The sequence below is a fragment of the Natator depressus genome, chromosome 9 (genome assembly GCF_965152275.1).
Source record: "Natator depressus isolate rNatDep1 chromosome 9, rNatDep2.hap1, whole genome shotgun sequence".
In the NCBI taxonomy this organism is placed as follows: domain Eukaryota; kingdom Metazoa; phylum Chordata; order Testudines; family Cheloniidae; genus Natator; species Natator depressus.
The window spans coordinates 99345913-99373845 of NC_134242.1; the positions used below are offsets into that span (position 1 = coordinate 99345913).

Below are 27933 nucleotides of genomic sequence, written 5' to 3' on the forward strand. Positions count from 1 at the left end.
ATACCAAAAGGTGACCCCGGAGGAATTCCCGTGGAAACAATGATAACTCTATGGGAACTTGCCTCGCCACATTCTATCCTCATCAGCAAGGCAGCTTGTCACCCCTGAATGTCGAGAGACACAAATGACACAGGCGCACGTTTTTCTCAGCACCAATAGGGGGGAGGGATAGCTCAGTGGTTTGAGCATTGGCCTGCTAAACCCAGGGTTGTGAGTTCAGTCCTTGAGGGGGCCATTTAGGGATGTGGGGCAAAAATTGGGGATTAGTCCTGCTTTGAGCAGGGGGTTGGACTAGATGACCTCCTGAGGTCCCTTCCAACCCTGATATTCTATGAAAAGCCCTGAGAAGCCTGAGCAAGGCCCAGACAGCAGCAATTATTCACTTCCCCTGGGCTGCTGAGCCAGAGAGCAGCAACCCATCCGCCCTTCTGCGTGCCGTCAGCCTGAGCTGTGTGCCAGCTCCGGAAAACAGAGCGTGCGGGGAGGTGCCTTGGGATCCTGGCTTGTTGGTACGTGCCCAGCAGAGAGCCCCGCGGCTCAAGCCCTGTGCAACACATCCTCCCATAGCAGCATCTGCAGGCCAGCTGCACTACAGACTGCTCCCGGTCCCTACGCTCTGAGAGGCTGGAGTGTATTTTCCTGCCCTCCCAGCCCGTGGGCTTGGGCTTTCCTCTCTACTTCATGACCTGCTCCTCCCTGTACAGGCAGAGCTAACAATAAATAGTATGGCTTTCAATATTTTGAATCACTATTTTCCAACATTAAACAAAAAGAAAATACATTTGTGTTAAAAAATAATGCAGCCCAGGGCAGGCGTCTCATTCCAGCTTGTGCACGAAGCCATCCACGGTGGGGATCTCCTGGTCTCTTTCCTTGTGGGGATCTACCATGTGGCTGTACCTTTCCCCTCGGTGACATTCCAGGAAGGGACCCCAGTTAGCAGCTGGCCGGCAGCAGCTCACAATACGCTGGGAAGCAAAAAATACAGTCCCCAAAGGGGATTTAATTTCTTTGTTGTTTCTGCTGATATTTCCTTGCATGTTTTTATTCTCTGCACCATGCTTTATTTGGTACTTTTTTGCTGAACAGTGGGGAGAACTCTAAACACTGACCTCCCCGCTGCCCCAAACCCCCGCCTCAGGTACAAAATCAAAGCGATCCAAACATTTGGTTACAAATCACAAGTGCCCAGTAAGTTCAGCTGCATTTAAAGCTCGTTCTGCAAAAGTGCCTGGGCTGATGGACTTGTGCTAGTGTAATGCCGACAGACCCCGGTCGTCAGCGGTGGGGGGGGTCCTCTGGAGCTTAGTGCATGAGCCTCTACCGCATGAGCTAAAAGCCAGCCGGCTGCTAGCTAAGGCTACAGAGAGAGAAAATGAGTCTGCTCTAAGTGGTCTCGGTGCCACTACCAAACACCACAGCCAGGAGGTGCGTGGGTTACACTAGCAGAGGTCCCTCCCATACACATCTTGTTTGTTCTCCGCTGCTTCCCTTGCAGCTGCCCCGTGCTCACTCCATGGTGAAAGGTGACATCCGAAATAGGTGACCGTTTCCCCGTTCCTCCTCTTCCCTGTCTCCATCTTTTGTCCTGCAGCTCAATTCATCTGCACACTGCAGTCCAATTTGCTGAAATTAAATGAGCTGAAGAACAAAGGGATATAAACTGGCCATCGACAAGTTTAGGCTTGAAATTAGACGAAGGTTTCTACCATCAGAGGAGTGAAGTTCTGGAGCAGCCTTCCAAGGGAAGCAGTGGGGGCAAAAAACCTAACCAGCTTCAAGCCCGAGCTCGATAAATTTGTGGAGGGATGGTATGATGAGACTGCTCGCAATGGCATGTAGCCAACCTGCTACACACAGCAAATCTCCCCAATGGCTGGTGATGGGACACTAGATGGGGAGGGCTCCGAGTTACTCCAGAGAATTCGTTCCCAGGTATCTTGCTGCTGGGTCTCACCCACATGCGCATGGTCTCACTGATCGCCATATTTGAGATCGGGAAGGAATTTTCCCCCGGGTCAGATTGTCAGAGACGCTGGGGGCAGAGTTCCCTCTAATTTTTCCCCACCCATGTGCGGAATGAATTTTATGTGCACCAATATGGAGGCGATGTGTGACACATCACCTTCATATCGATGTGCACAGAACAAAATTCACGGGGTGGGGGTGGGGCCACGGGGTTCGGAGAGTGGCGGGGGCTCAGGCCTGGGGCAGAGGGTTGGGGTGCGGCGGTGTGAGGGCTCCAGCTGGGGGTGCGGGCTCTGGGCTGGGGCCAGGAATGAGGGGCTCAGGCGTGGGGCCAGGGACGAGGGATTTGGGGTGCAGGAGGGTGCTCTGGGGCTACAGTGGGGAGAGAGGATTCCCCCCCCCCGCAGCTCTCTCTCCCCGCAGCAGCACCTGGGTTGAGGGGGGAGAGGCGCCTCTTCCCGCAGAAGTAGTTCTGGGGTTGGGCTGCAGGATAGGCACCCCTTCCCCGGCCCCAGCAGGTCCGGGCCGGGGGAGGGCTGCCCTGGCCGCACCTGGGACTGGGCCACCCCGGCTGCACCTGGGGCCGCTCTGGCCACGCCTGGGTCCGGGCCAGGCGCCCCGACCGCCAGTCTGGGCCGCAGCAGAGTTGGGGCTGGGGGAGGGGCACCGCAGCAGGTTGAGGGCCGGGCTAGGTGGGGGCCAAGGGAGGGGTACCCCTCGCCCAGCCGTGGCAGGTCCCCAGGAGGGTTCCCTGAGCACCTGTGTGGCACTAGGTAGGCTGCTCTGTGGCCCCGCAGCTTACAGGGAACTTAGCCGGGGCGGGGGTGAGGGTTCGCCTTCCTCTGCAGCCTGGGGCACAGGGTCTCTTGCAGGCTTAAACTCGTGTAAATGGTGGGTTCTCTGTCCCTTGACGTCTTTAAACCATGCTTTGAGGATGTCAGTTACTCAGCCCGAGGCTAGGGGGTCGATTACAGGAGTGGGTGGGTGAAGCTCTGTGGCCTGCAAGATGATCATGATGGTCCCTTCTGGCCTTAGAGTCTAGGAGCTGGCAAATACGCCCGGGCCTGGGCACACTGCCAGCCGGACCAGACTATTATCCAGGCACTATCCGATATATGAGAGGTACATCGATGATATTTTCATCCTCTGCACAGATGACTTAAACTCCCTCATCAATTTTCACCACAACTTCAACCACCACCAGCCGTCCATTGAACTCTTTCCGGAGACTTCCACATTGGCATCAACTTCCTGAACACCGTGATCAGCTTCAACAATGGAACCCTTCAGACAAGTGTATACAAGACACCCACAGGTCACCACACCTACTTTCGCAGATCCAGTAACCACTCCAAACACACCAAGAGATCTGTTATCTACAGCCAGGCACTCAGATACCACAGAATATTCTTCCAGGAGAAAGTCTGGAATATACACCTTAACACATTTAAAACTGCCTTCACCATACAAGGACACTCTACCTGAGAAGTGGATCACATCATGGAACAGGCCACCAAAATCCCCCGAAAGAAACTGTTTCAATACAGAAATAAGACCCCCCTCCAACCGCACACCCCTAGTTGTCCCCTACCATCTCACACTGGAACCCATATGGGGTAACATCAAACAATTACACCCCCACTCAATGGGGACCCTATTTGGAAAGAAATATTTCCTGAACCCCCTCTTCTGGCCATCAAACCACCCCCCAGCCTCTCCAAGCTCATCATCACAAGCAAGCTCCTCGCAGACCAGAACACACCAACTAGTTGGAGCTTGGTCCTGCTTTGAGCAGGGGGTTGGACTAGGTGACCTCCTGAGGTCCCTTCCAGCCCTGATAGTCTATGAAAGCAGCACCAGACCCTGCCAGAACAATTCATGCAAAACCTGCAGACATAGCTCCACTGATACGATGATCATCACCCCCACAACACACCTTTCAAGATCCATGGTCCTACACAAGCCTATCGCAACGGGTGGCGTACCTCATCCAGTGCATTAAATGCCCAATTACACCTGTGTGAGTGAAACCCGACAATCACTATGCTCTTGAATGAGCTCACACAGGAAAATGATAAAAGGCAAAAACACTCTGTCACCTGTGGGTGAGCACTTTTCCCAAAGCGATCACTCTACATCTGACCTCTTGGTCCTAGTCCTCCAGGGAAATCTGCACAACACCTTCAAAAGACGAGCCTGGGAGCTTAAATTAATCACTTTGCTAGACACTAAAAACCATGGTCTTAATAAAGACGCTGGATTTATGGCTTATTACAACAATCCATACCCACTACTCCCCTCCCCTTTTTGTCCTGTGACTACAGGGGTGTTAATGGGCCATTTTACCTTGAATGGTCCCTCAGAATATGTGCTAATTACTTATGCTAAACTATCGGTTTGACCCTGAGTTTGTATGTGTGTCTGTGGGGGGGGGGAAGGGGGGAAGGGTGAGAAAACCTGGATTTGGGCTGGAAATGGCCCTCCCTGATGATCACTTTAGATAAGCTGTTACCAGCAGGACAGTGGGGTGGGAGGAAGTTTTGTTTCATGGTCTCTGTGTGTATATAATGTCTTCTGCAGTTTCCACGATATGCTATGCATCCGATGAAGTGAGCTGTAGCTCACGAAAGCTCATGCTCAAATAAACTGGTTAGTCTCTAAGGTGCCACAAGTACTCCTTTTCTTTTTTCTTTTTACGAATACAGACTAACACGGCTGTTACTCTGAAACCTGTATTTAGCTGTGACACTCTCAGAACCTTTCCCAGGCCTGAAGAGCTCTGTGTATTTTGAAAGCTTGTCTCTCTCACCAAGAGAAGTTGGTCACCCACTTTGTCTCTTCCTCAATCCAAACCCTCATTAACTACAGTGGGATGGGGCCAGAGTGAAGATGCGAGCCTGACTGTAGATTCGAAATTGCATAGTTCAGCACTGGGATAACAATGGAAACAGTAAATGAGACCATGAAAATCAGGACAGACTGCATGTCTTTACCACAGGGAAACACTGACCACTGCCAAATGACTATGAAATTCCAAGGGAATTACTGATTGCCTTCGTGTGACAACCAGTCGGGCCAAATTCATCTCTGCCAATGCCAGGGATTTGTTTTGATCCAACAAGTTTATCTGATTAATGTGAGAAGTCAGGGTCTGATCCTGCCCCCCAGTGAAGTCACTGTAAGTGTCCCCATTAACTTCCACCAGGGCATCTGACCCTGTGGCCCTATTGCAGATGTTCTCTTAGGCCCTTACCTGCCACAGGTTTCCTTGAGCTTTCACTATTTTTACAATTGCAACAATGGGAATCCAGATGATGCAGAAGACAATCATACACCAGCCCACAGCAGTTCCCCATGCAGGGTATTCGACTGAGCCATACTTGGGAGGTGAAAATGCGACCAAAGACCAGCATAAAATCACCTGTTAAAAAAAAAGAAGAGGGAGAAAACTTGACTAAAGCTTAGACTGATTTGTACTGATTACAGAACACACAATTTACCAGTTTATCTCCAAGTGAACCTCTGCTGCTTTGAGAGCGATCTAAGGTGCTTTCTGTAGACAGTCTCTGGCTTGCAGTTCAGGGTTTTGTTTCCAAATGTGGTCAGGCAATAAGCATCATCATGCATCGCCCCCTACTGACCTATAAGTATCCATTGACATGCATGCACACGCTTTCCGTACTTTTTTATATCTAAACACCCGTGTTGCTCGGAAATCCGCATAGCTCGGCAGGCACATTTCTCACACATTCGGTTTGCATGCACAGCCATGCTCTGAGGATGTGCAAGGGATGGCTCACTATACCTCTATGCGCTAGTCGAATGTTTACAGGATTGGGGCAAAGAATGCTGAGTTAAGTTCTGGAGAACATTCCTGCACAGGTAAGATATTTATATTAGGCATTTCCTCACGGGTATCCTAGAGAGATTAGAGATAATGTTGTTGCTAGAAAGGGATATGCAACAGTTGCAGGTGTGGGTTTTTGTTGTTTTTTTTTTTTTACATAGTGCACATATTAAAGATGAGAAGCACACGAGAGCACAAAGTAGCAATGATCTGAAAGAACCTGAAGAGTAAGGGATGTGCCGAATCTGCATTCCTTAACTCTTGAGTTGCTAGGCACTGGCCCAGTGCAGAGGAGCAACCCCAGGCTGTTTTAAATTTCAGCCCCAGTTGCAATGGCCCGGCACTGCCAGAGCACAAGGGCACCAGTCATGTGTCCTGTGCCCAGGGGAGGGATGCTTGGCAGGGATGGCGTCTGAGTTGCCACAATGGCTCACCACCACCCACGTTTCTTCCACGTGTGGAGACTCCTCAGCTGGCCTGTTACGCTGGCTTTAAAACAGGCTCAAAGGGGCCAAAGATGCAGCCCCAAATCTCTACATGGAAACTGTTCAACATGGAATGAATATGTTCTTGGCCAAAAACTCAAAGTAGTTCAACCGTGGTACTTACACATAAGAGAACAGGGGTAATGAAGAACCAGCATGCTCTCCACCACAGCCAGAACCACCAGCTCTTCTTTCCAATCATCATTTCAATGTCTTGGATAAATCTGTTTCCTCCTATTAAAAGATGGCCAAAGAGTGCACTGTAAGATTGGGGTCTAGAACATGGGTTTTATGATGTACAGAAAGCAAGTATAAGGAGCTTTACAAAGCATGGATGCATTGCTCCTTATAATTATCAGTTCATGGAGGATAGGTCCAGAAATGGCTATTTGCCAGGATGGGCAGGGATGAAACCCCATGCTCTGAGCGTCTCTAGCCTCTGACTGCCAGAAGCCGGGAGTGGACAACAGGGTATGGATCACTCAGCGATTGCCCTGTTCTGTTCATTCCCTTTGAAGCATCTGGCATTAGCCACTTCAGAAGACAGGATACTGGATGGACCTTTGATCTGACCCAGTATGGCTGTTCTTATGCTCTAATGATTTGGAACAGGAGATATTTTTAACCATTGAGATATTATGCAAATTTTTCTGTAGCATGTTTTGTTTTTATGACTGTGATATGACCAGGATTATTTGCATTGCCACAGCTTGATTTTCTAGTGTCAGTGGTTTACCATAAATCCAGCTAATGCCTATTATTTCCAGGACCGCTGCAAAAAGGATCCCCCATCCAGCACAGAAATGATCCACTAGGTTAACCCAGTAAATTCCTGCCTGCAAAACAAACAATAAAGAGCTAGCTTTTCACCCAGTGCTAGTAACCTTTTGCATGGCAATACGAGGAACTCATGCCAGCTGAATTCAACCTCAGTCTGGGTTTTTGTTTAAAAGCCCCGTTTTCCAGGGGTGGATCTCATTCATTGCACATTACTTCATTTCAATATTTATATTTAACACAGACAAGTGCATTTTATGGCATACTACTGATCACTATTGTAATAACAAAGCACATGTAAAAACACACATGAGGGGACAGCAGGGTTTGAACCTGAGACCCTGAGTGCCATAACATCAGCTTTTGAGGACTGAGCTAAAGGAGTAACACTAGCAATATGCTGAATATGCTGCTGAAGTTGACTTTTATCCTCTGTTATGCACCAGCCACTAGAGGGGGACAAAGACCCAGAAGTTCCTCGTGTGGGCTACACACAAATATGAACACACCTATCAAATAGTATGATAGGAAATAAATGGAGGGGGAATTACTGAATATTATCCCATAACTCTTGCCATGGGTTCATTAGGGCTAACTTCTTTTGGGGCAGCAACTTTCTCATTGTAATTACATATGTAAAACTATCTTTTTGGATATGGCCCTTAAAAATCACTCTTGACATCTTAAAAAGCAATCGTCCCAAGGAAGTACATTCAGTGAACTGAAAAAATACAATCACTATATTTTAGGGGCTAACCTGACTAGCTGAAGAAGCTTTTTAGCTACTGATTTTCTGTGAGCTGAGTATACCAGTTCTAGAGAGCTGCCGTCTTCGGTAATCAATTCTGAATGATAAAACTATCAATATCCACTTGCAGTTCGTACACTGCTGCAGGCATGGTGGATAAATGTTCAAGATTACACAAATTAATCTCCTGAACTGAAGAAAAAAATTAAATCAATGGCTCAGACACTAAAAGAACAGCTCACAAATTATCAGCTGACAAAGACTCCCATTTAAAAAATTATAGTCATTTCAGAGGACTGGATTCTGCAAATACTGCCATTAGGACTTCTTGTATGCATAAATTAAGCATGTCCATAGGTGTTTGCAGAACTGGGGGCATGGAGGTCACCTCTCTCAGAACAAACACACACAGGACTATGCTGCTAGCAGGGATTTTCTTGTCACACGGGGAAATGGTGTATTGTCTTGTACAAATCCTCCCACCAGCTGAATCATAATTAAACCCATTGCCAACAAAGAGTTAATGTTATACCTGAGTGACACAGAGGAGACCAAGAAAAAACAGAAGCATGCACAATCCCAGGGTTATAGGAACCCTCATCTTTTTCATCACCTTGGGGTACATATCTTGTATGGTGGTTGTCACTGTTTCTGCAGAGGAAGAAAGAATTTTACTTGTTGGACATGGGCAGCAAAATGAAGAAATGCAGCTAACTCTATCCAGGAAGCATTTTGTTATTTTAAGAGGAACGGTGTGGATACCTGATTTTTTCGTTCACTGGCTGTTCTGAAAATAAATAAATAGCTAAATAAATTAAAAATTGTCAACTTGAATCCACTTGAAATGAAAATTTTTCAACATGTTCAGCAAACTGAAAAGTTGGAAAAAATCATTCTGCATTGAACAAAACATTTTGTTCAACCTGAAATGTTCAAGCATTTTTTAAATTTCTTCAAAATAAAATTGAAGGAAATTTCTAAAAAACATGTCACTGAAAACTGAAAAATTAAAATGTTTCATCTGGAAAATGTCAAAGTGAAATATTTGATTTTTGGAAGGGTTTGTGTGGGGGTGTCACTGAAACAATTCGATTAAATTAACACAAATTCTTTAAATGTTTTGGTTAATCCAAATCTGTGGGGTTTTTTGGGTGGAAAAATCAGCTGACAAATTTGACTCAGCTCTAATGTCACGTCTTACTCACCTATGGAAGCAAACTGAGAGTCAAGCCCCAACAGTAAAAGCATGAAGAAAAATAAAAAGGACCAAAGAGGGGCAACTGGTAACTTGGAGAGAGCCGATGGATAGGCCACAAATGCCAAATCAAACCCTGAAATAGGGGAGGAGAAGATATGTTATCATCGTGACCCGCTCAATGCAAAATTGACTCATTTCTCTTAAACTTAAATAATGGGAAATTATATCAGAATTTGGAATACAAAAAGTGAGGTGTTAAAGTCAATGGAAGTTTTGCTATTGGCTATAACCAAAGCAGGATGTAGCCTGAAATTGTTGAACCAAACTTCGCCAAAGCTTTTAGCTGTGGCTGAATAGGATTGCGGAAATACGAACCACATTTCATTACTTTCATTCAGATTTGAATAGGCTAATATTTCAGGCAGATCCAGAACGAGAAAGAATTCAAATAGCAAAATGGGAAGGTTTAGGTTCTTAAATAGATGAGAGGTGAAATTCCCCCTGGTGAGAAGGTCTGGTCTTCCCAAAGACCTGTGTGCTACTTTAGAACCACTGAAGCCCTATTTTGAGCGTTAAACTGTGCAAAGGCCTTGTGTATGGGGTGAATTTCACCTATAATTTGGAAGATTTACTAACATGTTTGATGCAATAGGACAAATAGAATCAATATCAAGCCTGTATTTTCATTTTTTAAAATGTCCTCTTCTATTACCTTACGTATCAATCTGTGACTGCTCCTGCCTGTCAGCTGAGATACACTTGATACATAGGGTGGGATTTTCAATAGCACCTTAGTGACTTAGGAGCAGAAGTTCCATTGACTTATGGTGGACAGCATGAAGTCAATTAGTGATGGAAAACCAGGACAAAATGTCCTCCTTCTTTCAAGCCTCTATACGCTGAAAGTGCTTGGCACCAATAAACTACGGTCAGAGCAGCTGAGATTAAACAGGTTTAGAAAACAACTCAAGAGTGTGACAGACAAGAAGTCTTTGTGATGAATACTGAGACTATCAAACAAACCTGAGTCTACAACTTCAGAGACGGGTCTGTCTGCCAGGAAAGCCATATGTCCCAAAACGGAGAATATCGCAAATCCCGCAAACACGCTGGTGATGCAGTTTACTAAACAAACAGCAATGGCATCGGAATAGCAGTTGTTATGGAACTTATTGTAAGAGGAGAGAGCGACCAGGCCCCCCCAGGCCACTGACAGGGAGAAGAATATCTGAGTAGCTGCATCTTTCCAAACCTAAACCAGAAATAATTTGCGGTAGGTTATTTTATTATTTACCCCCCAAATACTTGTTCTAACCCATTAGGAGTGTCCTGTAAGGGATGCTGCATTTTTTAAAAAAATGTTATGAGAATTTTAGTGAGAAGTGCCATATATCAATGAACCCAGGGAGTGAAGTTTCCTATCCAAAGGGCATGAAGGCTGGTCTTGTGCTTAAGGCACTGGACCAGAACCCAGGAGATCTTGATTCAATTCTTACCTCAGCCATTGACCTCCTGTGTGACCTTGGGCAAAGTCACCTAAATGTTCTGCATCTCAGTTTCCCAATAGGTAAGACCGGTGGGGATAGTACTTTCCTACTGCACAGGAGCGAGGAGAGATGAAATTCACTGAGGTGTCTGGGAGGCGCTGAGATATGAACGCCATAGAAATGCCAATGTAGAAATAAAACAGACAGCAGAGGCTGGCAACGGTGGAAGCTCCCACACACGTTGTCCCACCCATGCTCCTCAGACTGGGACCTGGGAGAATTGCCTCTATGACTGGGGAGGTAGTCCCTGGTTACACCAACGTTTCAGGTGATGTGCAGCAGACACCCATCCACTGAGAACCAAACTGCACCGGACACCAACCCGCAATAACATGGCAACAGCCACCACTGTGACAGAGGTGAGATCTGAATGGACAGCCAAGTGTGAAAGGCTCTAAGTGCTGTTCCCAGCCCCTGGCCAGCCTTTATTATAGCACGCTAGGAAGAACCACACCTGAGCTTTGGTCTTAAAATAGGAGCTGAGGTTGGAGAGAACCTCACAGAAGATCCATGCTAGGAGCAAGTCTCCTCCCTTGCTCCCCACCCCCAATTCTGCCCTGATCTAACTTCCAGTGGAAGGCATAGTTTTAGGTGACCAGTCTAAAACTGAAGCTCAAACACTCATGAAACCTGCAGATAAAATGCCCTGAAATTCATGCCAACCAAAGCAGGCGGTCCTAATACTCACTCTCATGGTGAGACCTTTATCACCAGGCCACAGGGTATGTCCATGTTTAGCGAGTAAAGTTACACACTCCAGAAAAACAGAGGATGGTAACACAGAAACCTCAGCTGTAGCTGTGATAGCAGGCAACCCTACCCAGACCCCTCTTTATTCAAATGACGCAGTGGACTTGCCCTTCTTCTGGATATGTGAGTTCTAGGTGGGGATAGAGGGTTTCACTGTAATTGTGGGTTTCTGGAAGGCATGATCCAATTTTAGATAATCCCTGGAAGGGAGGGATAAGAGGAGTCTGGCTGGTTAAGAAGGAAGCTATTGTATTCTGGAAACCAAGTCACATGCAAGCCTTTATAGGCTTTGAGATTGTGTAATTACCCGCAAGCAAATATTCTATGCATTCAGAACCACCCCTGAGCCTCACCTCTCCCTCCATCAGCTTTGTGATATTGGACTGTGTTCCAATGTAATACTCAATGCCGTCCCGAGCCCCTTCCAAGGTGGCACCTCTGACAAGCAGGATAACGAGGACCACATAGGGAAAGACAGCTGTAAAATAAACCACCTGCCAAGAGAAACGGAGGGAGAGGCATTAGGCTTGTGGGGAAATGCTACGTAAAAATGACCTGGGCCTGAGCCAAACAAACCATTTACTGGATTCAGCTTGGGGCTGGGAAAGTCGGGATTCAAGTCTGGACGTGACCCTTCCCTCATTCTTCTCTACAAATTACCAGTCTGGATTCACAAACTGGGCACAACAGTGGCAAACAAACCTCGTCCAACCTGTCCCAGTGAGCACCTCAGGACCTGCCCAAGCCAGCTGGCTGGCAGCGGCGTATTTACTGAAAACGTTGAACAAAACCATGGGAGCAGATTCAGTTACTGAGCAAAGGGAGCTGTACGCTCTTTGGGGCAGGGACTATCTTTTTTCCGGCAGTTGTACAGCGCATGGCACAATGGGGTCACAGGCTGTAAACTGGGGCTCCTATGCGCTACCATAGTACAAATAAACAAACAACAACAACTCTGGAGGTGGTGCTCATTGCAGGTTTCACTGTCGTTTACCTCTGTAATTGAGCCAGATCAGCTGGTTATGCCTTGCTCTAGCATTGCATCATGCTGTCGGATTGCACCCCAACACACTGGCTGCACTAGCGCCAAGAGCCTCTTTCTAATGGCCCAAGGGACACTCCTGTTCTCCTGCTGGGAGAGAAGGGCCTATAGGCCAAAAGACCCCTAGGAATAGGGAGGAACTAGAGTCTGGAACGGACGCCGCTGCGGCCTAAAGAGACAGGAGAAGGGGACAGAAATTGTGTTGCGGAGAAGAGTTAGAGGCAGAGAAAAGTGATGGGGGAGCAAGGAGAGAAGGAGACAGACATCATGGGAGGAAAGGAAAGAAAATCGAGTTAGCTAGGTGCAGGAAGACAGAGATCCAGGGGGGCAGACGGAAACAGATATGGGGGCAAGGAACCTGAGGAGCCAGGGAGACGAAGAAACATATGGGAGCAAAGAGAAGAATGAGAGCAGAACCGGGAGTTAAGAAACCGGGCAAGGGGGCCAGGCCTCACGTAGGAAAATGAGTTAACAGTCGCCCCCTGCCTGAAAGTGGGAGAGGAGCTCTCTTTAGCTGCAGCGGATCTGCCGGCGATCCTGGCCTTGGGAGAGGGGGATTTTCAGGCTGGTCAGGGAGCCTGGCTGGATGGGAGGACTTGGGGTTATGAAGCAAAGATCTGTGTGCACTGGTCAGAGGAATGCCTGCAGCATGCCCCACGCTAGCTTTCAGCGAGCCTGCTCTAATAATACCGGCAGAGACGCTGTGGCAGGCCGGGCTAGCCGCTTGAGTGCATACCCACGGCCATGGGGGGGCTTGTACAGCCCAGGCTGCTGCGGCTTCTCTGTTATGTTACAGGAGCGAGCTAGCTCAAAGCCAGCATCTGCAGGTATTGCAGTCACACCTCTAACTACAGTGTAGACATCGCCTGAGGACTAACGAGGCCAATCCAGCAGGCTTTTCCCCTCCAGCTGGAGCACTGCTGTGCGGTGACGTGTCTCTGTCCAGAAGAGCTGCAGGGCCTGGACTCAGAGCCCGAGTCACAAGAGACTGGGGGCTTTCCCAGGACTTCAGTGGGCCTCACGCCTAGTCCCTGACTACAACATGGGGGGTTCCCACTGACAGAGACAGGACTTTATAGTGCAGCAGCAAGCGGCGTGTGCATAACTATCCACAGGATCGGGCCCATGCTTTCAGGCTAAACATCATGCATGTGCATACTGTGTGTGTGTGTGTGTGTGTGTGTGCGCAGTGTGTGTGTTCGCGTGCGCATGCTTCACAAGAGACCAGGCTATAACAGGAACTCAACCGATGTCTCTCACATGATCATAAAAAGCCCCAATAGCATCATTCCTGGTGGAATAAGGGACCACTGAGCTTAGGTCAGGGTGGCAGAATCGGGCCCCATGTGCTTTATATGTGTCATGTAAAATATGAGCAAACAGCAGCAGAAAAGTCAGAAATTGCCTGTGTTCTGGGCTAGAGAATCAGGGCCTAACCCCACCAGGTGCTGAGCTGCCATTGAAGTTGGGATCATCTCCTGGCAGGATCAGTCCCAGAAATCTAGCATGGGTTCCTCCTGACTTACCTTTCCTGAAGATTTTATCCCTTTAAATAATGCAGCTCCGACTATCACCCAGGACAGGAGCAGGCAGAGGGCCAAGTACCAGACAATTTCACCCGTCTCATCCAGCCCGCTGGAGCGGCGAAGGGCCACTTTACTGAAAGCACAGAACACCGTGATCAGCATCGCGTCCCTTGCAACAGGGCGTGGCAGCTGCTAGCATGAAGAGTCCCACCGATTATCCAGAGCCACTCTGGAGAGGGGATGCTCATGTCTGTCTAGCTGGTGATGTCACACCCATGCGTCAACTTCCATTGGTGCACAGCCTGTCAGCCCCACTCCGCCCCCGCCTCCTAGCAGGGCTCTTAAATGTATCCTTTTAAACATCTGCTGATTTCAAGCAAGTACTTAAATTCCATTGACTTCCTGGGTAGCAGGCCAGGCTGGGAGTGATGGGAAAGCTGGTTTCTTTGCAGGCTTCAAAGAGAAACCAGTGCTTTCCTTTCAACCCTGCCTCGGATTGACGCTCAGTAGGTGTATAGACACGGCTGTGCTGTTTTTAAAACGATAACTTCACTGCACAGAGCCAGCTCGGGCTATGAACTAAAAGGACGAGCCCAGCACTGGCTGACAGGAGTTGGAGGAAAACACCTCTCCAATGAACTGACTAGTCTTTCCACCCATTGCCAGCTCAAATACCATCATAAAAGTGGAAGTAGGTAGATTCCAATTTAGGGCCAGATTTTCTTCATTGGAGTTACTGTCCTTAGCTGGTATAAATAACTGTAAAGAAAGTGAAGGTGCAAGTGGCCAGTGGGGTAGTGCTAGGAGAAAAACACTTTTGTGTTATGGGCTTTTAGTACAGCTCCAGGTGCCTGGTTGACAGACACCATAGAAAAACCTGAAATAGTGAAGGCAAGAGTGGTTCTGAAAGATCTGTATTGTAACATCAACAAACCATGCTAAGGTGAGCACTGATTCACTAGTGATACTCTTCCAGGGTGTCTGGAGCCGTACAGCTTCTGCCCCCACCCACACACAAGGCATGAACTGAAGGCATGCTAATGCATACTCCGGCAAGGCTTATTACTCTATTAATCATCAGACAGCAGTGAATCATACACCTAAGTGTGTGGTATGCAGGTGAAACACCTGCACATTATGAACACTAACCTGCCTTGGAAAGTGTTCTGTAATGACAGGTATATGAAAGGATGAATATTTTCAACATCGTAAAGAACATGCCTTATGTTTGGGAGTTTAAGGGGAGAAAACTTCCTTAATTTTATTATTTATTTCTTAGTTATAAATTTGTTCTTATGCTTCTCTGTGACTTGTGTTACGTTTGTCACCCTGATTCAGTATTTCATGTTTTCCTGGACAGAACTGCTCACTTCAGTTTGCAGTCCCATGAGCTTGGCCCAAAGCAGTTTCTGGAAAGTGGTGCGAGTTCCACAGAGGGCTCCTCCAAACCCCATCCTGTCCATACGGATTTTAGCAATATGAAGGTGGTATACTTACTTCCAGTACTGCTCACTGGGAGGCTGCACGTCTTTATACGTTGAGGTGCCATTGAGACAGGTTAGATTGTTGCTGGAGACAAACGAGTAGTTTGTGTGAATGACTGTCCCGTCTGCTAAGGTCGTATTGCAATCACGCACTAAAAGAGAAAGGGTTGTTAATGTTCAGTGGTGAGATTAGAAACAGACTTTGATTACAGTGAGTGCCTTTTTCGTGCTGTTATCGCTACAGTTTGTATTCTTGTGGTAACTACAAACAGGCCCCCGCCACCACTTTCAGATGTGGATTTGGCTCCATATCCAAACACTCCCAGGTCTGATGTGTTCAGCTCTGGGAACCTGGCTGGCCTAATGTAAAGATAGGAAATGTTTGCAAAAATCAGATCTAGGTACAGTTAGGATTTCAAACTCTTTGATAATCTAAGGGCCAGATCCAGTATTTCAGTTCACACTCATCTATAGCAATCCCATATCATACTGATGGGGACAGACTGGCATTATTCCTAATTCTCTTTAAAATGTACTGCAAATCTCTTGGCTACAATTTAAGCCAAACAAGAGTTGATCAAAGCATTAAAGATCACTATCAGCATGAGGATTTATTTGACATGAAACCCTGGTGAAATTTTAGTGCAGTACTTTGGGGCAATTTGTCTGACTTTTATACCAATCCAGCACACTTTTAATATGGGGTGAAACATTTTTATTGGTCTTTTAAATGAGTATCTCCTTGAAATTTATAAATGTAAAATTGTTAAATAACACGTCAGAACTGCAGTCTATGATAAACTATTAAACTTAACTGTGGGGTGGGAAATCACAATGTTAAAATATAATTACAGTTTTTAAATCATGCATGCACACAGCCAATCAATAGCCTGGAAATATTATCTAAAGACATGATGAAACATGAAGCCAATGCCCATCCAACACATGGTGTTAACAAAGCCACACATATAGGATAAAGGATTTTGGAAGAACCTCAGGTGAATGCACTAGGTAGGCATTTCTTTTGCATTAGGAAGGCCATTTCTTTGTCATGAAGCACTAATGAAATTGCAGTGTGGTATTTTTGGTGATTTTATACTAGTCTAGAAATCTGTTATTCTAGGGAAGAAGGAAAGATGGGCAGAAAGGCAGAGAGGAAGATTCATTCTAGTTCCCAACAGATCATATGGGCAAATGCTACAGGCAGATAGAAAGAAGATCAGTCCAGGTGTCAACAGGTTGTCAAGGTAAAGTAGACGGCAGCAGCATGGCCAACTAACTATCCCACTACTGCCCTTTTTAATGTATTTTGTTTATTACTGGGAAACAGAAGCAATGGAATTATTCCTAGTAATAGTGTGGATTATTTAAAAGTACCATACCTACAGGTGTTTTGCTGCAATTTTCATCTGCCCACGCAAAGCAGTCTGACCACGGCAGTACACTTTGGAAGGAGGCAAACAAATAGTAGAGGGCATATGCAATGATAACATTGTAATAGACCGTCACCAAGGCGGTGATGACCACCATCGTGATTCCCACTCCTAGAAAAGAGAGAGTGAAAGTTTCATCATCCAACCCAAACAGAGGATAAAGAAAATGTGAATCATCAACTTCAGTGAACTCCACATTTCTCTACTCTTCCTCCACATTGCCTAGAAATTATTTTACTATCCACTGGATTGCATAGTATTGCTGGGTATATACACCAGGCAAAGACAATTCCCTGTGAATAAACCCTGGGCATATCTCAATTCCCTGCACATGTACAATGAACATGGTTCATTTCAAAGCACTCTTCATTCACTGCCAGGTTTTGAGAGGAGTTCCACACATGCACAGAGAGGAAGCAGTGAAGCCTGGTGTGACATCAGAAAGTGACATGCAAACACAAGGTAGAGCGAGTGTACTGCAGAGCAAAGTTCACGATGGATCTTATACCATGTGGTGTAGGCAGAGCTCTCTTGAGGAGATCCCATGACGGAGTGTGGTACTTGACCTTCAAACTCAAAGTGGTAGAACTTTGTAATGTTTAAAAACCCAGATACCTATTTGTATTGTCCCTGTTGCATCTTGATCTATTGGAATCGGGCTAGTGAAGAGACAGAATTAGAGGACACAAATATATATACATGTTCCATTTCAATGTTGAAAAAAGCTGCCTGTCTACCCAGAAGGAGGGTGCACCTTGGGATTTACAGGTTGCAGGTTGCAATAAACAAAAAAAGCCTCAGCCTTGCTGCAGAGCTGGCGGGGGAGACACACTACGTTTTAGTAGCTGTAGGGAACGTAGTCACCCAATCCCGATGCTACATACCTCCTTGAAAATGTAGGGGAGGAAGGGTCAGCGCAGTGCAGCAGCAGGAAGAAAGTAACTCAGCCCACAGTTAGGGGTCTAGTACAGGACTGGGTGGGTGAGGTTCTGTGGCCTGCGAGGTGCAGGAGGTCAGACCAGAAAATCACAAGGATCCCTTCTGGCCTTAAAGTCTACGAGCCTGTAATGTTAGTGTGTGGAGTGGCCAAACGGAGGACGAAGATGCTATCATGAAGAGGGCAGAGTAAGAACAGAACAGAATACAACATCCGCGCCAAGGCAGTCCAGGCCAAAGAGAGGAGACCAGATTTCACTGGTTCAGATACCAAGGGGAGTCCAGTGCTGAAGAGAAAATTCGGACATGGCTGATTTCTATAGGCACAGTATGGCTAAAGTCTGCAAAGACGTGCCACTTCTGTGTGTAAATAAACTAACAACTTAACCTTACTGACCTTTCTTAGCGGTAAGATTAAGATCGTTAAGGCTAATCTATTAGGTTATTTACATCATTTTAAAGATAAATATAAACTTGATAAAGTAAGGGAGAGTCTTCTGCATTCCACACTGAGTTAGGGGGAAAATGCACTGTGCTAGTCCAAGAGTACACATTAGTGTTAAAGAACCAGGGCAGCCCAGTTAGGGAGGGGAGGAGATCAGATCCCAGACTACCAGGAAAGAAGGGAACAGTGGCAATAGACTGTGAGCGGGGGGAAAGGGGGATGTACTACATGATTCCCTGTAGCCAATACAAGGAGCAATGAATCATGTGCTGAAGGGAACCATGTCCAGCTCTTTGCAGCTGAAGAAAGGAGTGGTGAAGAAGACAGAAAGGAGGGAAAAGGGAGGGTGCATCGCTAAAAGAAACGTGTTAAATATAGGGGTGGAAAATATCTGTGCTAGTTAAATGAAAAAGCATAACATCAGTGGGAAGAATTACCTTCATTCCTTTTATCCTGGACAGTAACAAACTTAGAGATGGGCAGAAGCCACAAAATTAGGGACTGGATCCAGATTTTGAATATCCCAAATGAGGGTTTGAATCCAGGGTTTGGGCCAGCCATGTAGGAAAATCAGAGCCATTTGTGAATTCTGGGTGAGGTTTTAGATTTTCTGTATCCCTGAAGTTCAATGGATTTTGGTCTGGGTGTCTCGAAAAAAAATGAATGGAAACTTATACAAAACTGGGGCTGATTGCATCATTTGTAGAGATCTCATTGCAATTGCTAGTTGCATCAGTGAATGAAAGACAGCATAAACTAGTGGTTTGCAAGGACATTGCAGCTTTCTCTTTGTCAAAAGGAACTTTGTGAGTTTGAGGTCAACCTACCAAACCTTTTCCAATGATCTTGGAGAGTATATATGACATACGCGTTTACACACACACAGCCCTGGCTATCTCCATAGACCCAACTGCCTTTGGGTTGGATCCATCCTTCTTTTCATTTAGTGCAGATTTTGGAAGCTTGTGTGCAGCGCCTTGTTGTTTCTGGTGAGTTTTGAGGCAGAAATTGGTAAGGAACAGTAAATGCCTGGATATAATCGCTTTTTGTTGTCTACTAATATACAGGATCAGTAAAGGCAAATAAAGCTCTTACTACAATTAAAAATGTAATTTCCTTTCCTATCTTAATGCAGCTGGGTGGTGAGGAGGGCATGCAGGCCCAATGATGCCCTCGTTGATGACTATCCTTGTTGGAGAATAGATGCAAATACGGGCAGAATTTGCCCCGTGATCCTGATTCCCATAGGTGTGGCATGTCTCTGATTGCAGCAGGCTCAGTCCCCCACAGACCACACTGCTGGAATAGAGGCCCAGGTGCATAGGTGCATAAAATGGTTCTTTACACGTGCAGGAGCCAATATGAGCAGCTAAATGCAGTATTTGCATGTCCCATGCAGACCCCTATTTAGCATATAGAGTGAGAAGACATAGCCAGTAAATGAAAAACAATAAACTTACATTGGCGCTCTGGAAAATTGCTGCTTCTGATGTATCACATATAGTGCCATGAATTCAATTTCCTCTCCTACAGTACATACAAGCCCTCTTAGTTTGGCCATCCATGAAATGGCATGACACACCGTGTACAGTACTCTAGAGTCTAATTTATGACACTAGCCAGAAGCATTATGGGGAAATTATTAATCCACTTTTGACTATTAGCAGCAACAAAAGAAGATCTATACATAAGAAACTAATGTCACTGACCTTGTAAAATTGGTAATATTCTCCACACAGAAACCGGCCCCAAACTGGCAAACTGCCCCAAGGAACATTCCAAAAAAAATAAAGGTAAACCAGCTAACGCCAGCATAGCTGTGTAGGGTATTAGAAAGGCACCTGGGGAAAACAGAAAAACCTATTATACCTGCACAATTCTACTCCTTTCTGTATAGCCATATACGCAAATATACCAAAGTGGTTTTCATTTTGTACAGAATATACAGATTGCTTTTTTTAAAGGACGGTGTTCCATAAAATCAAATAATATTTGCAGAGGAAAGGGATAATTACTCATTGGAGGTCTGATCCAGGTTCCATTAAAGGTAACTTTAGTAACATAAGCACGGCTGTTTTGTAAAATAGAGTTCTCATGTATTTCTTTTTCTTTCTTTCTTTCACAATGATAGATTCTTACCAACAACAGGATGCACTATTGTCTATCCAGAGATGTTTGCTTGTGTCACATAGATCCCAGATATACCTTCAGGCATGACTATGAATTGTGCCTATGGCCACAACTGAAAATATGTTTCACAGGAAAACATCAGTAGGTCAGAAAGATGCTGAAGTGGCTCTATCTCTGAATAACTTATTTAAAAGTCTAAGATTCAAGGCACAGTACGAAAGCCCTACCTCAGGGCTGAAATGGTGGGCCCTTAATATTTTGAATAAAAGGGAATAAATGTACTTGCATAACATATATATGAAAGTTTTAAAATTATCTAGTTTCCCCCACCTGCTTTTTACTTTCAGTAATTGCTTACAGGAACACTGGAACATAGTTCGGCCCAAGATTTAGATTTTATAATTTAAAAATAAACATTTTACAAAACCAAATATTAATAAAAATTTATTTTAATCTTAATCATTTAAGCAAAATAAAACGTGCACCACATTGCACTCACAAATCAGGTACTTAGACTTCCACATTACGTCAGTTGTACCTGCAAATCAATGTAGGCACAAAACTGCATCCACAGGTATTTGCACCGTGGGTTTGCACACACACATAGAAAGGTTGAATTATCAAAAAACTGACCTCATCTCTTTTTTATTTCTGTAGGTGCCAAGCAAATGTATAGTGATATATAAATACTGGTGATTAGAGTCTGCTGCCTCTACGTACTTGGCTGGGGCTGCTCGGCATGAATCAGACACTACCCATGTGAGTAGAAATAGCCGAGTCTGGCCCATAATATATAAACAACAGGAATTCAGAACAAATCTTTACCACTCATTTTAGACCCTGCACAATACCACCAGCTGCTTCTCCTCTTCATCGATGCCGCAGAATGTATCGTTCTAGACTGCCACAGGCACAAAGCGCTGAGCCAGCCTGCTAGGCTCTGGAACTTAGAACGGACACATTTTTATGGCACAACTTTCCTTTTGTGAAAAGAAGGATGAAAAAAACCCTGTCCAACACATACTGCTGCCAGGAAGCCAGAGACGATATTTGGCTGCATATACTCTTGATTTTGTTTGCATTCTACAGTAGCTTATGTTTTTTAATTTACAACAGAAATGAGCTGTTTCTTCTTTGTACGTAGTGGTGATTTGCAACTCCCTGTTAGAATGGCTAGAACATGGAAATGTTAGTAATTTGTTTCATATGGTTGGCTGACTCTTTTCTGATACAGAGCCTCAGCTGGTCGCTTGCATGAATGCTTTCCTAAATTCCACATTAAACTGGGGTCAGGGACACAGGTACTGGAAATAGGGGTGTTGGGGGTACTGCCGCAACCCCTGGCTTGAAGTGCTTTCCATCATATACAGGGTTTAAAGTTTGGTTCAATGGCTCTCAGCACCCGCACTGTACAAATTGTTCCAGCACCCCTCATTACTGAGATCTATTGTACTATGAGAAGGACCAGCATTTCATATTTGCTGTACTGCATAAGTGTGAGAGAGAATCAGCACCCAGGAAGTGATCTGATATTCATGCATGTGCAGCTGTTCATCTATTTTTTCTCTTCACCCACAGAGGGGTTTAAGATAAACTAGGGACCCAGTTTGGCAAGATATTTAAGCTCATGCTTAACCTTAAGCATGTAACCCCACTGAATTCAAGCAAACTACTCATGTTTAAAGTTAAGCAAATGCATACATGCCTTGCTGAAGGCAGCTTGCCTTACAGGCAGAAGGATACAAAAAATAGTCCCAATGAAATATTTTTAAATTCTAAAATATTCCTCAAATAACTGTTTTGTTCCATATACAAAAATACATGATGGTGCAGTGTGATAAACTGATTTTATTAGCATTCATTTTGGATTAGAATTCTCCTTCATCACTCATGAGGAATGCAACCAGGCCAAACACATGCCAATAAAAGATGTATGCCAAGAATGCCACTGTGTATTCCATACATCTCTCTCTCAAATGTATGTATGTAAAATTACATACTCGGGCCGTGTTGCACTTACACAACAACACCCGTTGACCTTAAATGGGAGTTGGACTTGGCCCTAAGGCCTTTAGGGCTTTTCCCACCTGAAATAGAATCTCTGACCACCAAAATCACAAGACAGGCCAAAGTTTGTCTATCCTGCCTCTGCATTCAGCCAAGTGATTCACCAGAGATTTGTCAGGTAAAGCCAGCCACATGGTTCTGTGAAGGAGCTGCCAAGGCACCCATGGAATGTAACCTTCTGTTGAACAGATTAGAGACCTTTACCCCCAAACAAAGACTAAAAATAAACTATTTTTAATCCAAGTAAAAAAGCGGATGCCACTTTAAAATAGGCCCTTTTAAATAAATAGGCATTGAGCATCATTTAGTGTGGGACAGTTTCTAATTGGAGTGCAGCATTGTGAAGTCTAGATAAGTGTAACCTTCAACATTTACACCAGAAACAGCCATTAACAACAAACAGAACAGGCTCTAAGTTAGGGGTTCTCAAACTTCACTGCACCGTGACCCCTTCTGAGAACAAAAATTATTACACAACCCCAGGAGGGGGGAACAAATCCCCCCACTCACTGCCCTGGGTGGGGGGGTGGGGAGGGGAGAGTCAAAGCCAAAGCCCAGGGGCTTCAGCCTCAGGCAAGGGGCCTGTAACGTGAGGCCTGCCACCTGGGCCTGAAACTCTTGGGCTTTGGCCCTGAGCGTTGGGGTTCAGGCTTCAACCCTGGGCTCCAGCAAGACTAAGCCAGCCCTGGCGATCCCATTAAAACAGGGTCCTGACCCACGTTGGGGTCCTGACCCACAGTTTGAGAGACCCATAGTTTCAGAATTGTTGCTCTAAGTAGTTGTTTCTACAATCACAAAAAGTTGTGTCATTTATTTCAGGTCACATCACAATTACTTTTCTCTGTGTACTTCAGTCTAATGATTTCAGCTTTAAAGTCTGTCCTGCAACTCTTACTCACATGAGTAACCCTTTCTCAAATGACTAGTCCCATTGCACTGACAATAGTGAAGCAGGGGTGTCTCAAGGCCCCAAAGCACTTAGATAGATGCAGAAGCAGTGATGAGCTGCCAAAATCTTAACAACAGGTTCCCTCCTTACCCCACGAGGGGGTCGTTGCCCACCCCCGCCCCCCAGGGCCTTCTGCCCCATCCAACTCCCCCGCGTTCCTTGATGCCCCCCCCAGGACCCCTGACCCATCCACCCCCCCCCTCCTGTCCCCTGACTGCCCCCAGAACCAGGCAGGAAGGTCTCGTGGCCCACCGTTGTGGGTGCCCACCCCACCCCTAAGAGCCAGAGGCACCTGCCGGGGGGCGAGGTGGGGAGTCCTGGAGGTGCTTACCTGGGGCAGCTCCCAGGAAGCATCCGGCAGGTCCCTCTGGCTCCTAGGGGCGGAGGAGTGTAGCTGGGGGAGGAGCGGCCGCTCCCCCACTGATCACATCAAAAGTGGTGCCTTAGGCGTCGACTCCCTGGGTGCTCCGGGCCTGGAGCACCCATGAGGAAAATTGATGGGTGCAGAGCCCCCACCGGCAGCTCCCCGCCCCACCCCCGGCCCCAGCTCACCTCCGCTCCGCTCCTCCTCCTCCCCTGAACCCGCCGCCCCGCTCTGCTTCTCCACCGCCCCGGCTGATGGCTTCCAGCGAATCAGCTGTTCGGCGGGAAGCCGGGGAGGGCTGAGAAGCAGGCCACGGCTTCCTGCTCAGGCCGAGGGTGGCGGAGGTGAGCTGGGGCGGGGAGCGGTTCCCCTGCGTGTACCCCCCCCACCCCCCCGCCCGGGTTACCTGCTGCGGCGCAGGCGGCCCTCCTCGTGCCCCCCCGCCCCAGCTCACCTCTGCCTCCCTGGGCCTGGGCGCGAAGCCGCCGCCTTCTTCTCAGCCCGCCCCAGCTTCCCGCGCGAACGGCTGATTCGCGGGAAGCCGGGGGGCGGGGCGGGGAAGCAGAGCCGGGCGGCGCGTTCAGGGGAGGAGGCGGAGCGGAGGTGACCTGGGGCCGGGGGTGGGGCGGGGAGCTGCCGGTGGGTGCTCTGCACCCACCCGATTTTCCCCTGGGGGCTCCAGGGCTGGAGCACCCGTGGAGTCAGCGCCTAAGGCGCCACTTTGGGCCGGTTCAATTTAGAAGCCCTGTTAGAACCGGTTCTCCCCCGCGGAACAACCGGCTCTAAAAGGGCTTCTAAATTTAACAACTGGCTCCAGCTCCCCGCTGTGTAGAAGCACATGAGCATTCAAACTAACTTGAATCTTTACACACGTGGCCCCACCGCTCAGGGCCAAAGCCCAAGAGTTTCAGGCCCAGGCGGCAGGGCTCAGGTTACAGGCCCCCTTACACACGTGCTTAAGTACTTTGCTGGATTGAGGCCTCAGGAATTACCAAATGCTGAAAATGTTGCTGTCTGGTTGGTTACCCATCCCTGGCAGTAGATTAGGTCCCCAGAGCACTGGAATGGGAGACCTGGATTCTGGTTTGGGTTCTGCCACCGGCTCATTGAATAAGTCTGAACCAGTTACAGCCTCTCTGTACCTCGTTTTCCCATCTGTCTGATTCCCATCTTATTCTCCTGGCTTGGAGAGCCTCAGATGGACGTTGCTAATTAAGTGCTAACTAGGTTTAAAATTTTATTAAAGCTAATGTTAAAATTATATAATACACAGGTTGAGAAAAGTGTCTGTCTATCTGGGCATAGTGCAGGGGTGGGCAAACTACAGCCCTCCAGGAGTTTTAATCTGGCTCTCGAGCTCCCACTGGGGAGTGGGGTCTGGGGCTTGCCCCACTCTGTGTGGCTCCCAGAAGCAGCGGGATGTTCTCCCTCCGGCTCCTACGTGTAGAGGCAGCCACGGGGCTCCGCATGCTGCCCCAGCTCCAAGTGCCGGCCCCGCAGCTCCCATTGGCCGAGAACTGCAGCCAGTAGGAGCTGCAGAGGCAGCGCCTCCGGACAGGGCAGCAGGGCAGTACGCAGAGCTGCCTGGCTGCACCTCTGCTTAGGAGCTGTAGCGGAGACATGCCACTGCTTGAGGTAAGTGCCACACGGAGCCTGCACCTCTGACCCCCTCCCGTGCCCCAACCCCCTACCCCAGCCCTGATTCTCCTTTCTGCCCTCTGAACCCCTTGGCCCCAGCCCAGAGCAGCCTCCTGCACCCTTCATTCCCAGCCCCACCCCAGAGCCCACACCCCCAGCTAGAGCCCTCACCCACCCATGAACCCCAACCCCCTGCCCCAACCTGGAGCCCCTTCCTGCACCCTGAACTCCTCATTTCTGGCTCTACCCCAGAGCCCTCACCCACCCCTGCACTCCAACCCCCAATTTCATGAGCATTCATGGCCTGCCATACAATTCCCATACCCAGATGTATCGTTAAATTTAGATATTAGAATCCAAATACTCAGGTACATCACTCATGAAAAGTTATACAGAGAGTTGGTTGTAGACAGCAAATATAGAAATGAGTGTAGATGGTCCCTCAGTCATTGAGCATTTAGGATGGGTTGTCCCTTAGTAGATATAATCCATCTGAGAAGTATTTCGAAAGGTTTCAGAGTAGCAGCCGTGTTAGTCTGTATTCGCAAAAAGAACAGGAGGACTTGTGGCACCTTAGAGACTAACCAATTTATTTGAACATAAGCTTTCGTGAGCTACAGGATGCATCCAATGAAGTCAGCTGTAGCTCATCAAAGCTTATGCTCAAATAAATTGGTTAGTCTCTAAGGTGCCACAAGTCCTCCTTTTCTTTTTAGAAGTATTTCAGTTACTTTCCTGATAGGGAAGGAGTTTGGAACAGATACTTCACATTTCCCGTCCACTCCTAATACCCTCATCCACTGCTAACTCGAGATGGGCCGGGCCCACCCCACCTTTCCCGGGGTTCGGGTTTTGGTTTAGCCGATTATAAAGGCTGGTGCCAGCTGTAACATTCATTCAAACGGGAATCCCAACTTCTCCAAAAGCTCGGGGATGTTTGGCTCGGAGATTCGGGGTTGAGACTGCTGTCTAACACACAGCATCTGACCCGAGCTGAAGGACGGGGCTTGGGGACAGCCGAGGGGCTGCAGGAGAATGAAAAGGTAATTCCAGGAATTCTGCGTCCGTGCCCGGCAGGGAACCAGAGAGGACGCTGCTGCCTTCCCTGGGGTGTGCAGCACCCCGCCTAGACGGGGCAAAACTTACCCCCTCCGTTCTGGTAAGTCAGGTAGGGGAACCGCCACACGTTCCCCAGCCCCACGGCGTAGCCCACCATGGAGAGCAGATAGTCCGTTTTGCTCGACCAGTTACCGCGCTCCGAGTTCTCGTCGCTCTGCGCCGCGGCGGCATCTTTCCCCTTCGACAGCGTGAAGTCCTGCGGGGGGAGAGGGGGCCGCCGCGGCCCGCGGGGAGTCTGATCACCCGCGCCCAGGGCCCCCGCGGCTCCCGCCGGGCGCCGGAGAATCTGACCCGGAACGGGGCGCCCAGGGGGGAGAGATGGAGCCCGGCCCCGGGCAGCAGCCGGGGTTTCGGGGGGACACCCGGCTCTCCGGAGCCGCTGGCTGGCTCGGGGCTCCTGCCTAGAGGTCCCGGCCCCCGGCTGCGCCTGCCCAGGGGCCCCGAGCGCCCCCCCCGCGCCCTCCTGCACCTGCCCAGGGGCCCCGAGCGTCCCCAGCCCCCCGCCCCCCTGCACCTGCCCAGGGGCCCCGAGCGCCCCCCATCCCACCTGCCCAGGGACCCCGAGCGCCCCCCCGCGCCCCCCTGCACCTGCCCAGGGGCCCCGAGCGTCCCCAGCCCCCCGCCCCCCTGCACCTGCCCAGGGGCCCCGAGCGCCCCCCGTCCCACCTGCCCAGGGACCCCGAGCGCCCCCCCGCATCCCCCTGCACCTGCCCAGGGGCCCCGAGCGTCCCCAGCCCCCCGCCCCCCTGCACCTGCCCAGGGGCCCCGAGCGTCCCCAGCCCCCCGCCCCCCTGCACCTGCCCAGGGGCCCCGAGCGCCCCCCATCCCACCTGCCCAGGGACCCCGAGCGCCCCCCCGCGCCCCCCTGCACCTGCCCAGGGGCCCCGAGCGTCCCCAGCCCCCCGCCCCCCTGCACCTGCCCAGGGGCCCCGAGCGCCCCCCGTCCCACCTGCCCAGGGACCCCGAGCGCCCCCCCGCATCCCCCTGCACCTGCCCAGGGGCCCCGAGCGTCCCCAGCCCCCCGCCCCCCTGCACCTGCCCAGGGGCCCCGAGCGCCCCCCGTCCCACCTGCCCAGGGACCCCGAGCGCCCCCCCGCATCCCCCTGCACCTGCCCAGGGGCCCCGAGCGTCCCCAGCCCCCCGCCCCCCTGCACCTGCCCAGGGGCCCCGAGCGCCCCCCGTCCCACCTGCCCAGGGACCCCGAGCGCCCCCCCGCATCCCCCTGCACCTGCCCAGGGGCCCCGAGCGTCCCCAGCCCCCCGCCCCCCTGCACCTGCCCAGGGGCCCCGAGCGCCCCCCGTCCCACCTGCCAAGGGGCCCCGAGCGCCCCCCACCCCGCGCCCCCCTGCACCTGCCCAGGGGCCCCGAGCACCCCCAGCCCCCCGCCGCGCCTGCCCGGCCCCCACCTTCTTTGTCCCGCAGCAGAGGCAGGCGGGCGGCGTCAGTCTCCCCATGAGCCCGGCTCCCTGCGCGCCCCTGC

The 27933-nt window shown here is 48.8% G+C and overlaps 1 protein-coding gene across 1 annotated transcript; it reads right to left on the minus strand.

Annotated features, from left to right (window-relative positions):
* Positions 1–106: 106 nt before the first annotated feature.
* SLC6A14 (solute carrier family 6 member 14) lies at positions 107–27933 on the minus strand. Its single transcript, XM_074962786.1, has 14 exons — positions 27860–27933; positions 26481–26649; positions 19896–20027; positions 16755–16916; positions 15386–15524; positions 13889–14021; positions 11674–11814; positions 10047–10275; positions 9031–9156; positions 8358–8476; positions 7037–7136; positions 6425–6534; positions 5222–5389; positions 107–968 (listed from the first exon to the last, which is right to left on the minus strand). The coding sequence occupies exons 1-14, from the start codon at positions 27905–27907 to the stop codon at positions 819–821; spliced, it is 1926 nt and encodes a 641-aa protein (XP_074818887.1). The 5' UTR covers positions 27908–27933; the 3' UTR covers positions 107–818.